The sequence below is a fragment of the Hemiscyllium ocellatum genome, chromosome 48, assembly GCF_020745735.1.
Source record: "Hemiscyllium ocellatum isolate sHemOce1 chromosome 48, sHemOce1.pat.X.cur, whole genome shotgun sequence".
Taxonomy (NCBI): Eukaryota; Metazoa; Chordata; class Chondrichthyes; order Orectolobiformes; family Hemiscylliidae; genus Hemiscyllium; species Hemiscyllium ocellatum.
In genome coordinates, this window is record NC_083448.1 from 10496014 (window position 1) to 10512276 (window position 16263).

Here is a 16263-nt window from a genome sequence, read left to right on the forward strand (position 1 = left end):
GGGGTCATGTGCAGGTCAGACTGAATAAGGATGGCAGATTTCCATCCCGAAAAAGGTACTGGACATGGGTATTCTGAATATCAATTATTGAATAAAGTTCAAAAATGATTTATTTTAAAATATTGGAGCTGGTTAAAGGTTCTTGGCTTGATGGGATCTATCAAATGATGATCTATTTTAGCTTTTCAATGCCAATGGGAGGAGCATAGGTGGAGGGGTGTGTTTTGGAGACGGAGGTGATGTGAGTAAAGGACAAGGCACATGGCACCTGAATTTAAGATGCTTGTGTGTAAAATAATGATGACTTCAAATATTGCTGGACAACAAAGTATATCAAAAGGTTTCCAATCTCGATGTTGCTGAACAGCAGTGATAATAAGGATGACTCACAACTCTCTTGCTTAACTTGACGAAGCCCTGAAAATTTATCTGCATCATGATCAAAACACTTCTCAGAAAATCAAACAAACATACAGACCAGCAATTGAGAAGTGCAAGTTTCTGCTGCACGAAAGTGTCCTCCAGTCTTTGTCTGCTGGAAAGAGAAGCCAGACAGCAGCACCAAACGCAGGTCTGTTCTGTATGTGTCCTTGGTCAGGATTAAAGCAGTTTCTACACCATCTGGGTAATCTCATTCTGCACAAAGATAATCCAGTGCTCCTCTGCCACTCCTCTGCAGGAGCCAAACAACTCTTCAAACAAAGTTGGGCAACTTGCACACTTTGACACACTCCCTAACAAAATACATACTCCGAACTTTGCTGTTAAATCAGAGTCACACAAGCACATTTTTTTTACATTGAGTAGGAGAACAGGTTGCATGGTCATAAAATATCGGAATTAAAACCTCACATAGCATTGAAAGTGGGGCAGCACAGTGGCTCCGTGATTAGCACTGCTGCCTCACAGTGCCAGGGTCACATTTGGGCGACTGCGTGGAGTTGGCACATTCTCCCCATGTCTGTGCATGTTTCCTCCGGGTGCTCCAGTTTCCTCCCATAGTCCAAAGATGTGCAGGTTTGGTGGATTGGATTTGCTAAATTGTCCCATACTGTCCAGACAGGGTAACAGGGACAGAGTTGGGGGTGAGTCTCAGTGGGATGGTCTTTGGACGTCAGTGTGGACTCATTAGGCCAAATGGCCTGCTTCCACACTGTAGGGATTCAAATAAGGTATTGTATGTGGTCTCCTAGCAGGTTTTGACCAGGTTCTTTTCATCTGACTTTAGTCTGGGCCAAAGAATCAATTCTCTTTATTGTGGAATATTACAAGACAGCACAGCACAGGAAATGAGCATGTGTTTCATTTAAATTTTGCTACATATTTCAGGAACCAACAAGAAAGCAATGCTGTTTTGTCCCATTAAACGCTGAGCCCCCTTTCACCCACTGACTGTTTACCCCCTTTTCTGTATTGATTTCATTCAACATTCTATAAGAACTTGTGCCATGGTTTATTTCAACTGTTGCATGGCAAATTGGGAGTGCAGTCATCAGGCAAAAAAAAGTCAGATTGGAAGTGGAAATCTCAACCTTTGCACTAATTGTCAATTCATCACCAAGATGTCTACAGGAATAGTGCCAGAAGTCTGGAGGATAGCAAATGTGTTCCCTTGTTTAAGAAGAGGAGTTGGGACACTCTGGTAATTATAGGCCAGTGAGCCTTGTTTTGGTTGTGGGTAAGGTGTTGGAAACGTTATAAAAGTTAGGATTTATTATCATCTGGAAAGGAATAATTTGATTAGGGATAGTCAACATGGTTTTGTCAAAGGTAGGTCATGCCTAACTAACCTTATTGAGTTCTTCTAGAAGGTGACAAAACAGGTGGATGAAGGTAAAGTGGTTGATGTGGTGTTTACGGACTTCAGTAAGGCATTTGATAAGGTTCCACATGGTAGGCTATTGCACAAACTACAGAGTTTCAGGATTGAAGGTGATTTAGCGGTTTGGATCAAAAATTGAATCTGAAAGAAAACAGAGGGTGGTGGTTGATGGGAAATGTTCATCCTGGAGCTCAGTTACCAGTGGTGTGCTGCAAGGATCTGTTTTGAGGCCACTGCTGTTTGGCATTTTTATAAATGATCTGGATGTGGGCGTAGAAGGACAGATTAATAAATTTACGGATAACACTAAGGTAGGCAGAGTTGTGGATAATGCCAAAGGATGTTGTGGGTTACACAGGGACATATATAAGATGCAGAGCTGGGCTCAGAAGTGGCAAATGGAGTTTAATGAGCAAAAGTGTGAGGTAGTTCACTTTGGAAGTAGTAACAGAAATGCAGGGTACTGGGTTAATGGTAAAATTCTCGGCAGTGTAGATGAATAGAGAGATCTTGGTGTCTAGATCCCTGAAAGTTGCCATCCAGGTTGATAGGGTTAATAAGAAGGCATATAGTGTTTTGGTAGGGGGATTGAGTTTTGGAGTCAAAAGGTCATGGTTCAGCTGTACAAGACACTGGTAAGGCAGCACCTGGAGTATTGCATGCAGTTCTGGTCACCGCACTATAGGAAGAATGTGGAAGCTTTGGAAAGGGTTCAGAGGAAATTTACTAGGATGTTACCTGATATGGAAAGAAGGTCTTACGAGGAAAGGCTGAGGGAACTGAAGCTGGAGAGAGAAGGTTCAGAGGTGACTTAATCGAGATGTATGAGATAATCAGAGAGTTAGATAGGGTGGACAGTGAAAGTCTTTTTTCCTCGGATGGTGAAGGCTAACACAAGGAGACATCGCTTTAAATTGAGGGGCTATAGATTCAGGACAGAAATCAGGGATAGTTGCTTTACTCAGAGTAGTAGGGACGTGAAACGGCCTGCCTGCAACAGTCATAGACCCACTGATGTTAAGGGCATGTAAATGGGCATTGGCCATACATATGGATAAAAATGGAATGGAGGAGGTGAGATGAGCATCAGAATATTTTCACAGGTTGGCACAACATTGAGGGCTGAAGGGCCTCTACTGCGCTGTAAGGTTCTATGTTCAGATTTGGCATTTCAGACCCAGTGCTACAAAAAAATGCAAAGAGCGCATTTTTGATTGCAAATCCTTAGAAGACAGAAGGTATTTTGTTTCTCGTCAATTTGTGCATCAGTCAAGATGACTTGTACAAAACTGGAGAACTTCAGAACTTGTCTCCCAGTTTTCACATTAGGTTTACCCAAAGCAGCATTAATAAAAACCCTTTTGTTGTGCCTGGTGAAACAATTCCAAATTCTGGCTTGTCTTCAGTGAGGTTGACATGGAACCTGATCTGCATTTCCAACAACTATTATAAGCTTCATTTCTTTTGACTCTTCCACTGACTGGTGAGCCAGAGCCCCTTTAAAAGTCCATCTGCTGCACAGAATTATAATGAGAAAATAGCCTTTCTACTATCCATTTCAATTAGACTTGGAAGGCTCACTGAATTGAGTATTGTGTGGGAGCTGTATTCACATGCTCCTCTGGGTTTGCAGTGCCTGAGTTTTAACTGTAGGACTCGGCTGTTGTCCAGACCAAAGAGTTTCATCATTTTAATCAGGGCTCGATTCTAAGAATCAAGGAAACAAAGCCACAAAATAAAATGCTGCCAATCTATGCAGCTGCAGAGGCCACATATCCCGTAACAATGCTTGGTACCTGCTGAAAACGCCAACAAAACCAAGTCATTGGAGGGAAATGACCTTTCTGTCACTTTTCAGACTTGAACTGGAGCTATACCAGTTCCACAAAAAATGTGGGAAGTCACAACAGAGGGAAATATAGGAGCAAGATCCTCAATCTAAGGGCAAACAGAACTTCCCAGTTGAATTTATCACAATCCTGAAACCACACACCCTTGTGGGAATGCAACAAGGCTGACAGTCCAGCCAAAGTTTCCAACTCATCAACGAACTATCTATCTGTGTTCAGAGATTCAGACAGGGCTGATTAGATAACCCAGTGGTGAATTCATGTCAACTGGAACAGTCACATCCATTGGCCCATGCAGTTTGATAAGTGTACATATGAATAAATCACTTCATCATCCCTCCCCACCCCGACCTTTCAATGATCCAGAATACCAACATTTCTGGCCCTCAAACAATGATTCAAATTAATTGTCCAATTTCATGGTCAACATGGAAAAATGCTAATGTTTCCTAATCTTCTTCATGTATTTTCAAACGGTAGCATTTATCACTCTTCTTAGAGTCACAGAGTCAAACAGCAGGGAAAAAGACCCTTCGGTCCAACCAGTACATAATGAACATAATCCCAAACTAAACTCATCCCACCTGCCCATTTACCTCCAAACCTTTCTTATTCATGATTCTATCCAAATATCTTTTAAATTTTGTAATTGTACCCACATCCACCATTTTCTCAGCAAATTTGTTCCACACACGAAACGCCCTGCTAAGTTTCTCATTCCCTTTCCATATCCACTTCATCTGTGACCACTTGTCTTGAACAGAGACTGAAAATTAAAGACTTCAGTGGGTGTTGGGAAATCCTAGGATTTGATGTCGGAAGGGGAGAGGCACAAATCTTTCATGGGTTAAAATAATATACACTGAACGGGTGCATGTCCCTCATCATTTTCATCAATTTTTCTGAAATGTTGACCATCGTGCAGCAAAGATTGAAGAACTCCTCTTGTACATGCTGTAACCCATATCCTTCTACATTAGATTGGCCAATGGGCTGAGGAATGGCAGATGGAGTTTAATTTAGAAAAATTTTGGAAAAGCCAATCGGGGAGGACTTACATACTTCAGGATAACGTCCTGCTTGAAAGTAAAGTTGCAGGTAGATAGAATAGAGAAGGTGGCATTTGGTATGCTTTCCTTTATTGGTCAGAGCATGGGTATAGGAGTTGGGAGATCATGATGCAGCTGTGCAGGACATTGGTTAGGCCACTTCTGAAATACTGTGTGCAAATCTGGTCTCCTTCGTATTGGAAGGATGTTGTGAGACTTGAAAGGATTCAGAAAAGATTTACAAGGATGTTGCCAGGGTTGGAGGATTTGAGCTAAAGTGAGAGGTTGAATAGGCTGGGGCTGTTTTCCCTAGATCATTGGAGGCTGAGGAGTGACCTTATTGAGATTTCTAAAATCATGAGGGGCATGGCGAGGATAAATAGACAAGATCTTTTCCCTGGGGGGTGGGGGATTCCAGATCTAGAGGCCATAGGTTTAGGGTGAGAGAGGAAAGGTATAAAAGGGACCTAAGGGGCAACTTTTTCATGCAGAGGGTGGTGCAGGCCAGAGGAAGTGTTGGAGGCTGGTACAATGACAACATTTAAGAGGCATCTGGATGGTTATATGAATAGGAAGGGTTTGGAGGAACATGGACCGGGTGCTGGCAGGTGGGACTAGATTTATTTCAGATATCTGGTCGGCATTGATGAGTTGGACCCAAGAGTCTGTTTACATGCTGTACACCTCGATGACTCTATGATGAAAGGTTTTCACATGTTGTAAATTTTGTTGAGAAATGCTTTAGATTCAGGTTTAAGTTGGTGGATTTACTCTTTAAAAAAAAAAGTGCAAAGGTGATGGTAACATTTTGTGCCATGTAATTGGTACCCATTTTATTTTAACTAGACATCAACTAGAAAAAAAATTCTTCCAGGTGTGCTAGCTAATGAACTGGAATTGGGGAACCAATCCTGGAAATTTTCTGTAACTCTGAAAACAGCTTTGTGTGGGATTCTCACCAAACAAGGTGGAAATCTTCAGAACATGAACACTCAGTTACAATTCCCATATTTCTGGTTATATTCCCATTCGTTTGAGTGTGCTAAGTTCAACTGAGAAAGCCAGTGTTATGGTCAAAAGCTGCAAGGTTTTCTTCAAGTACATTGGTAGGACCTTCAGATACTTACAGGTGACAAGAGTGCATTTTTTTCCTGCTGGTCTATTTCTTTGGACTTAGCCAAACCTGGAAGTGAAACAAAGACGCATTACATGGGCATATGAAGAGTTTTAATGTCATTGTATGGCATCGCGTATGCTTGATGTGGATCAGCTCCACAAGATAATTTACTGAGAAGATAGAAAGCCATCCCTCAGAATGTCCTTCAGCTTGAGGGATCATATTGTGGCACCAGGTATCATACCAGCATGGAACCAGATCCTTTGGTCCAACCCATCCAATGCTGACCAGATACGGGTCATTCCGTTATAACGCACGTTTTATAAACATAAATTCGCTGTAACGCGATTGATGAATTGGGGATACTGTTTCCAAAGCACAAACTTTTAAAACGTGTTGGCTGCAAAGCAATTACATCACCAACACTTCAAGTGCCGTTTCTAAAGCGTGATTTTCTATAGTGTGGGGTTGCACAAGAACATAACCATTGCATTAGAGAAGCACTGACTGTATTCTAAATTAATCTAGTCCCATTTGCCTGCACTTGACCCATGTCCCTCTAAACCCTTCCTGCTCATTTACCTATCCAGATGCCTTTTAAATGTTGTGATTGTACCATCCTCCACCACTTGCTCTGCGAGCTCATTCCAAACACGCACCACCCTCTGCATGAAAATGTTGCCCCTTTTAAATCCTTCCCCTCTCACCCTAAACCTCCGCCTCTCTAGTTGTGGACTCCCATACCCCAGGGAAAAGACTTTGGCTAGTCACCCTATCCATGCCCCTCATGATTTTATTAACCTCTATGAGGTCACCCCTCAACCTTTGATGCTCTGCAGAAAACAGCCCCAGCTTATTCAACCTCTCCCTTTAACTCAAACCCTGCAGTCCTGACAACATCCTTCTAAATTTTTTTCTAAACTGTTTCAAATTTAATAGCATCTTACCTTGAGTAGGGAGAGCAGAATTGAACGCAGTATTCCAAAAAAGTGGCCTAATCAATGTACAGCCGCAACATGACATCCCAACTCCTATACTCAATGCACTGACCAATAAAGGTAGGTGTACCAAACACTTTCTTCACTATCCTGTCTACCTGAGACTCCACCTTCAAGGAACTGTGAACCTGAACTCCATTCGTGAATGGTCAAACACAAAACAATATTTTGTCATTTGGTGAGTTTCCAACACTCAGTATTTCAATTGAACATACAACGCATGGTTTCCCCAGGTGAAAGATTGAACACTAGCAGAGACAGACTGGCTTTTGTCTGTCTGAGTGACTTGTCACAGAAGGGAATGCAAATATGATGAGTGGTTACCTGTATGCTCATTAATTTGGGTTATGATTTAACAGCTGAAACAATGGGACAAGAGGAAGGAAAGCAGCTTGGATTGTTTTAGAAACAGAAATCCATTCTGAAAATCCAATCCTGGTGGTAAGTGAGAATTGATCAGCATATAGCTGAGTGTGGTTATGCCACGTGCCACAGGTATTGTGCATCCCGTAATACTTTAATGAACTGGAGTTCTACACATGCAGGTTCTGTGGTTCACCACGTAGCAAATAATTAAAACCTCTTGTTGCAACAGCAAGAGTTCAGTCATCAACCTTAGGGACTCAGGTTTCAGTGTGACAGTGGGTCCCACAGAATTGCAGGCACTGTAAACACAGGGTGGGGCACCTCGCTTTCATCTTCCCCAGCTGAAGGAGTTCTCCAGTCCTGCGGTGTTTATTTTTTTCCCTGCAGCAGGCGATTATCAACAATGCCTCCAAGAACTGAAGAAGCCACATCACAGGAGCTTGCTTACACAACGAAGATGGCATTTTAACAAACAGCATCTTCAAATTTTGCTTCGAGGGGAACACCCTGTTGCCTCTTTGGTTGCTCTTGAGTTCAGCAAAGGGTCAACTGTGCCAGTTTGAGACCTCAGCGGCATCATTATCTCAGTGCATCTCCCACATCATTCTGCAAGTTCTGTAAACAGCCTATTTTCAGTGAAACTAGAGCCACTGTACCATTGTAGGCACTGTACCATTTGACAATATAGTTACTTCCAGCACAGGAAGAAGCCATTCAGGCCAAGCTGGATTACGATACAGCAATCCAGTCAGTCTCACTCCCCCACCTTATCCCCATACATGGTAACTTCCTTCAAGCATCCACCCAGCTTCCAACTGAAATCATCGATGGCTGCAATTTCCACCAACGTTGTGGGGACCATCTTCCAGGAACATAACCAGCTAGACTTCTCAAACTGCTTCCCCACACCAGTGTCAATGTTCTTTCTGTTCTCAGCCAATAGCCATTCACGTTCCAATGAGAAAAGGACAAAATCTATAGCATGCACACAGATAATCTTTGTGTACTATTTACCTCACTCACACTGACAAAACCAAAATTTCTTTCATACTCTATTTCTGAACACAAGCCTTATAAACATGTTTGTTCTCAGTCCGTGGCTCATCAACAGCCTCAGTCAGCAGGTGGAAATATTGTTGCCTCCCTCACCTCACAGCTTATTGAAGATGTTTCAATGGAAATCTAGCCATTTTACACCAACGTTTCTTCAGCTAACACCAATGCGATACTTGGAGGTCTTTTTGTTATCCCATCAATTATTTTACGAGATTCAACATGGTCCTCACTCCTCTTAATATCTCCTCTGTGGCAGATCACGAACACACAAGCACATGGTGTGGAACATACACCAACGACAGTGATCATTCAAGTCCCCAAGCTTGTCCCAAAACTCAATCAAATCACAGCCGATCTGCACCCGTGCCCAAACCCTCCTTTGCTCAATATCCCTGACTGTGTTTCAATAATAAAAAAAAGTGTATCGATCGGAAACTTCAAATTAAACGGCATAAATTTCCATTTGTGTAACAGTCATCCAAATATCTACCACCCGGTGTGCAGAGGAACATCTCCCATTTCAGTGCTAAAAAAGGTCTGGCTCGAACCTTTAGACTATACTTCCCAGTCCTAGATTTCCAAAAGCAGCAGAAATACTTTCTCATCAACTTCCCTGTCAGATCATTTAAAAACTTGGAATGAAAACCTCTTCAAATTCCAGGAAGTCAACCACAGGCTTTGTGTCACTTGTCCTTGCAATTCTGCCAAATATAGACAGCACTCCTTATTGGGTGTCCTTCTGAAGCTCCAGAACTGAACACAGTATTTTAATCCTTGTCGAAGCAGGGATTTATATATATGCAAGGCTTTTGTTTAAAGGCCTCATGGTAATATCAACCATCCCAGCCCAGGGAGGGATAATCTTTGCAGAGAACAGGGAACAGTAAATAGCATGGCTGACAATGGTGCAGCATGTCCCAAAGGAGTCAGAACATATGCCAACCTTCAGAATGGGAACTGACCCCAACATGAGAATGAGACAGCATGTGTGCGTGCGCTGGAGAGAAGCAGCATGTCATGTGAGTGAGAGAGGGGGAGCTTGAGAGAGAGAGAGAGAGAGAGAGAGAGAGAATGTGTGAGTGGAGAGTGCATGTGAGTGGGAGAGAGAGAGAGAGCATGCGAGCAAGAGCGAGGGAGTAAGTGAGAGAGCGAGCATGTGAGTCAATGAGAGAGTGACTGAGAGAAAGAGATTGTGTGTAAGTGTATGTGCGTGTGTAAGTGTGAGTGTCAGTGTCTGTTTGTGGAAGAGATCATTGTAAGTGATTTATTGCCCACAAAGCAGCATCGACCAGCAATGAAGTAGGCAACTTCTCTTTAAAGTGAGTTCCCCACCATACAGACTGTTTGGCAGGTGGCACAGACTGTAGCATTGCTACACATTGCCATCTGTCTAAAAAAAAACAAATCTTCTACATCCTCATCACCTCAAAGATAGTCAGATTATAAATTATTTCTGCTGGCAAACATGGAACTAAAATAACATCAAGTTAAAAAGTGGAGGATTAGAGCTAGAATTCATATGCATATATTTTATTAAATACAATTTATAGCCATTTCTCATAATGACACACTTCCAGGGCAAGTGGAAACTGAACCCAGACTTTCTGGCTGTGAAGCAGGAAGATGCAGAACACCCTTGGATTTTCCATATATCAGAGGTTAGGTAATTTATGTTTGCTGGTTTATTATTAATATATCTCACCCATTAATCCTCAATTAACATTCAACCACCCCTGATTCCATGTTCCACTTGGCCTCAGGCACCCCTACTGAACCCAACCAGTTATTAGCCACCGCCAGAGTTTACAGAGAGCTGTTCAGAACTGGTTATGTCTGATGAATGAGGCTCCATATCAAGGCAATTTTCAGGACTGTATTCATGATTTGATGTTACCAATTATTTCATCAGTTTGTCCCCCACTGAGTAACTCCTGAACAGGTCCCAAGTCCAGGCCAAGAAGAAAAATGCACATTTTGTTTAGCATGGGCCCAAGTGCCTTCAAACATGTTTCGCATTGTGCAACACTAAAATTAAATGCACCAGTCCAAAGTGAAGCTCAGAGTCAGCCAAACATCCCTTCAAGGGTTGTCAGTCAGCTCACTTGCACAAGACACATACACATACTGCATAATGGAGAGGGCTGTGTATAAATTAAACAAGCAACAATGGTCAGCTACGTCACATGGATGAGTCAAACATCAAGCAATAGGATGAAACACATGCAACTGTGTGACATTCTGCCTGGCTTCAGCTTGTAATCTACTATCTCACACGTGACAACTTCACTCAGCATCGGTTCAATCAAACTCTGCCATCACATAACAATGAAGACCCCTCATGCTCTCCAGTCCAGAGATTAATTTGCATTGAAGAATGGGGCCAGAAAAGAATGCATCACAACTTAAACTCCCAGCATGAGGCGGCCATTTGGCCTACAGCGTACATGCTTTGAAAAGGCATCCCAACCTGCAGTCCATACCCCTCTCCACTTGTGACTGCAATTAACCATCCAAATCTCTTTTCGGATCGTTTAAAGGATCATGAATTGGTGATCCAGGCAGAATGAGCACTAAGTATTATTTGGCTTCAATCTCACGTGACCTGCAGTGAAAACCCAAAGCAACATTGGCACTGTACTGAGGCTAACCCTTTGTGTAATGTAGTGATGCACAATGGCACTCATTCCATCACAAAGTCAGAATTATATTGCACTTTAGCTCAGTAAGACACCTGAACGCATTTCACAGGAGCTTTATTGAAAATAGACGCTGCCAGGCTACAAAATAAGCTGAAATGTCAGATAACAAAAATCCTTAGTGGAAGAGATAAGTTTTAAGGAGCGTCTTAAAGGAGGAATACAAAGTAGAAAGGGCAAAGTGTAGGCAGAGAGCATCCCAGAGAAAGGACCAAGGCAGCTCAAGGCATAGCTGATGATGCTGCGCAAGTTATAGTCGTGGATGTGAGACAGGACAGAAACGAAGGAGCTCAGAGATTTCAACAGGGACATAGGGTTAGAGATTCCGGGGTCGAGGGTGTAGTGGAGGTTTCAAAGTGATTTAAAAAGACATGAATTTAAAAGCAACAAGTGAAAGAAACAAGTTGTTTTTGGAAGTGCAGTTAACTTGAACTTCTCATACTTTTCCAATTGTGACAGACAAGAGAAACGCTCACATTTCTTTGAACTTTCACTAGAAAGTTGTGGCTTGTCCCCCTGCCCACCATAATCCACATAATCTCCCCAGTACAGTAGTGGCACAAAGGTACATGTTATACAGACAATATGACACGAAGAAATGGACGAAGCAACAAAATATATTCACAGGACACAGTGAATGAAGACGACAAGAGTGCCTGTTGGGAATGAAAAATAAATGAAACATTAACAATGTACACAACATAAAAGCTTTTATTCAGCTTAAAACATTTATGGCTTCCCATTTTCAGTGGGTCAGTGCACTAATAACAACTTCAGCATATGTGCAGCATGTTTTTGGGCAAGTGCGAGGAAAGAATTACTCTCACTGTCTCTGGGACCATTTCTGGCCAGCTTCAGTCATACGCATTTTCTAAATGCAGTTTTGCCTGAGCACAAATGGACTCCACCCTTAGTGTGCCCCACTGAAAGTCATTTTGCAGAATGCCTCATCATCAGAACTTTCCAACAAGTACTTAGACATGGATTGGCTGGTGGTGAGAAGGTACAAGATTCTTCATGTACACCCTGTTGGTCTGTGCCACTGTACACTGCCCTCGTAGCAGCTGCATTGGGGTTAGAGACTGTCAAATATCTCCGAGAATGTGCCTTTGCAAAGGAGGTCTGCAGAAAGATGCAGTGGTTTTTGTGGAGCTCTGTCCCCAACAGCTCTGTAAAGTGGGACTCTATGTTCCGTGGTGTGATAACCAAGGTGCTCACAGAGACAAACATCAAGTCCAACTGGAGGACCATTAACTCAGTGAAAGATATTCTTTGCTCAGCCCAGAACATGTCAGTCTTCCAGAACAAGGAGTTGACCTTGGCTCAATGTTGCTAACTGCCACATTCCAAGGTCGAGGACCATGTGCTGAGAGATGTACTAAAGATTGGGGCAGCTGCCGCCAAGGCACAGTGGGGAAAGACCACCGTCTGAGGGCTTCCTGCTGAAGTTACGTGGGACCCTCCAGGTGTCGCAAAATGTAAAAGTAGTATCGTATACATAAGAGATACCTTCGGCTTGCTTGGATAGAGTCAAATTCTATCCAAATGTTTGCTTGTTTCCTTGATATGCTATTGTACATTCACAAACACATACACAAAGATATTTTTATGAATAAAGCATATCTTAGTAATGAAAAAAATGTCTCACTTGACAATCCATCACTGGCTCCCTGAGGTTACTGACATCTCACTATTCAGTCCCAGTAACAGCCCACAAAGTTTAAGCTTGCATGCAATCTTCTCAGTAGGGGACCTGTACCAGAGTCGTTTTAACAACATTGAAATCTTCATCAGAACTTGCAGAAAACATGAATGGTGCTTTCAGTCACCCCTTGACATGGGCGGTGAATGTAATGGCTGGACAGCGAGGCTGCTTAGGCAAAATGCTGGTCTCACAAGGGAGCCCCTGGGCACTAATGGCCCATGAAATCTCCAAACAGACCTCTTACCTTCCAAAGGGTCTAATAATTCTGGTTTAGTGGCAGTCGCTGGATGGTTGGAGCATTCAAAGTACTCTGTGTCATCTTCCACTTGAGCTTTTGTGTCTTGGCAGGGCTGTTTTTGATTGACGGATGTGGTGGAAGCCAGTTTCTCTTCATCAGTGGCATGCCTCTCTCTATGGGCAAGGTCAGGGACATCACACCTTTCAATGGGCTCAGCATCCTGAAATGGAGGCAACAGACTTTAGTTCTTTTTAGTGCAAGCTCCTGTCTACAACTATGACCTGCTGAGAACAACAATTTCCCTGTGTGCTGACCAGTGTTGATGGTTTCTGCTGAATCCAATGAAAAGTACTCCTCTAATTTGGCGAAAAAAATTTTACTGGGATTTTGAGGAACTTCTGCCACTGAATAATTTGAAACCTTCAGGTTTTCACTCATTATCAATATGGTGGTTTTCTCAAAATTTCTGCCTGCAAATTTTGAGCCAAAGATAAAATTCCAGCAGTCTTTTCACCAAATCAGCAGTTAGGACGTGGTCTGTGTGTTTGGTGTAGGGGGTTATGTCAGAGACTGTAGTGATTCTTGTCCAGATATGACCTGGTTAGTTTGAGAGATCACTAAACGAGTGCTAACAAGGTAAGGGGAGCGCATGAGATTTACACACTCAGGATACAATAAAAACTGCGTTTCACTTTGGCATGAACTAAATTACAGCATTGTTGCACTGCTCAAGGGGGATACAATGGTTCAAATGTCAGCCCATTACCAGCTTCTCCAGGGAGATTCAGGATGATTAATGAACATTGGACCAGTCAGTGACACCCATAAAGCAAGCAAGCAAAAAAAATTACATATCATCTGTAAATATTGGTTACACAGTAAAATTGGATATCATTCATCAGAATAAATGCTCAGAACAGAATGGTGAAGGGAAACAATAAACTTAGAGAGAGAAATTGAATATCTCCTTTTAATATTATTTTATCCCTCTGTTTCTCCCAGACTGAAATACTTGCCAAGCTTCACCTTGACTTTAAGCTCTTCTTTCACATTTCACTGTATGAATCCATTTAGTTTCAAACAGTACCCAATTTCTCTAATCATTCTGTCCTTGCTGTTTGGGAATGGTGGGTTTGTCATTGAGTAGATAAGGGGAGATACTGCTGAAGAATTTTGCATTCTTGCAAACATGGCATGTGTGCACCTTCAGGTGCAAGTTTGACCAGACGGGAGCCATACCGATACTGAGAGAGCTACTGGTTCATCACACTTCAATTTTAAACAATGGCATGGCTTTGCAATTCCACGAGGGTACACTAAACACTTAACCTGCACAGGAGACAAGAATCAGATCTATAAAACCATTGCACTTATCACTTCTGTTCCCTGGCACAAAATGTCAAAACTATTTCAATTTGGTTAGTAAGGCTAGATCACACTGGACCGTGGCTGGTAATTGGATACAAAACTGGCTGGAAGATAGGAGACAGAGGGTGGTGATAGAGGGTTGCTGTTTGGACTGAAGGCTTGCAACAAGGGGTGTGCCACAAGGATTGGTGCTGGGTCCACTGCTTGTCGTCTTTAATAGAAATGGTTTGGATGTGAATATAGGAGGTACGGTTAGTAAGCTTGCAGATGACATCAAAATAGATGGTGCAGCACACTACCTCAGAGAAGATCATCTCAGAGTACATTGGGACCTTGATCAGAAGGGCCAATGGGCCGTGGATGGGAGATGGAGTGAAATTTAAATGAATGCGAGATGTTGCATTTTGGTGAGCTAAATCAGGACAGGATTTATACAGTTAATGGTAGGCAAAAGTGAGGACTGCAGATGCTGGAGATTACAGTCGAGTGTGTGGTGCTGGAAAAGCACATCAGGTCAGGCAGCATGTGAAGAGCAGGAGAATTGATGTTTCGGGCAAAAGCCCTTCATCCTACTCCTTGGATGCTGCCTGACCTGTTGTGCTTTTCCAGTGCCACACTCTCAACTTAATGGTCAGGCCCAGGGGAGTATTGCCAAACAAAGAGACCTAGGGCTGTAGGTGCATACCTCCTTGCCATTGGAGTTGTATATAGACAGGGTGGTGAAGACGACGTTTGATATGCTTGTCTTCGTTGATCAGAACTTGGAGTATATGAGTTAGGTGGTCACATTGTGGTTCTCCAGGCTTGGTAAGGCCACTTTTGGAATATTGTGTACAATGCTCATCCTTCTATAGGAAGGACATTGTTAGACTCGAGAGGGTTAAGACAGTTACAACAATGTTGCTGGGACTGAAGGGCTGGAGTTAAAAGGAGAAGGCTGAATAGGTTGGGACTTTTCTTTTCCCCTGGATTGTCAGAGGCTATGGGGTGACCTTCAAACGTCACGTTTTATTTCCTCGCCTTCACAATTCTCTCCAGGAAGGTCTCAACCAGAGATGTTGTTGCTGTTACATCCAAACCACCAGCTGGGTGGTCAACATTCTGCATGTCCTCAGATGCCATCCCTGACTATACGCACATCACTTTGTGGCAAAGTATGAGCCACTCACAACACATTTTAAGATGCACAGTTTGTGATGAGACCAATGAAGGAAATCTCTCCTTGATGGGCTGGGAAATCACCAAACCCTGGCAGAAATAGGGATTTGCCTCTGGATAGAATAGTCCACTCAGGTGGTGGCCTCCATGACACCATTTCCTCCTAATCTACCTCTAGTTTGCAGAAAGCAAAACTGATTCAAATCAGATTGGTTTCAGCATCCACCAATTTGATCCGATCAGAGTTTTTCTACTCACAGGGTCAGGAAGCTTATTACAAAGCCACAATTCGTCAATGCAGGGACAAACCAGTTCTGTTTGTGTTTGACAACACTCCAAAAGATGGAGTGTCCAATTGCCCCAAGTGTTTGCTGTAATGCATACTGGAGAGCAGTGAACACCGATGAGTTCTCTGAGAGCAGTGTTAACCAGCAGCCCAAAGTCCCAGGCAGTGCTGATTTTTTACTTTCCGAACCACAGAGTTAAAAAAGGAAAAGTGGGCAGGACAGTGAAACGCTCAGCCTGTGTGTGTGACATGATGTGCCCATCCCATTTAATTACAGCCTGACCATCAATATCCCCCGTAGCGGTATTGAAGATGTTGGCAAGCTCCAAAATGTGCCTCAAGACCATGTTGGAGTCACACTGTTTCTTTGTCTTGAAAGGGCGGACACACTTTTAGTAAACAAGCAAGGCAATCAGCGTTACATTGAGTGTGCTGAATTTACATTTTGATGCAAGGTTAAAAGGTTGCTGGCATGTTGTACCATTTTCAAATGCCAATATTCACATATGAGCTTGTCGAAATGATACACATTTGCCAACATGGCCATCATGAGA

The 16263-nt window shown here is 42.8% G+C and overlaps 1 protein-coding gene across 5 annotated transcripts in view; it reads right to left on the reverse strand.

Moving 5' to 3' along the window:
- The window catches only part of tacc1 (transforming, acidic coiled-coil containing protein 1), a 175082-nt gene that overhangs the window by 15104 nt on the left and 143715 nt on the right, over positions 1 to 16263 (reverse strand). For all 5 annotated transcript variants that reach the window (XM_060856721.1, XM_060856718.1, XM_060856720.1 and 2 more), the window contains 2 exons: positions 12904 to 13117; positions 5849 to 5904 (listed from right to left, as the gene is read on the reverse strand). In XM_060856721.1, coding sequence (XP_060712704.1) covers positions 5849 to 5904; positions 12904 to 13117 — 270 coding nt within the window. The remainder of the gene's footprint in view (positions 1 to 5848; positions 5905 to 12903; positions 13118 to 16263) is intronic.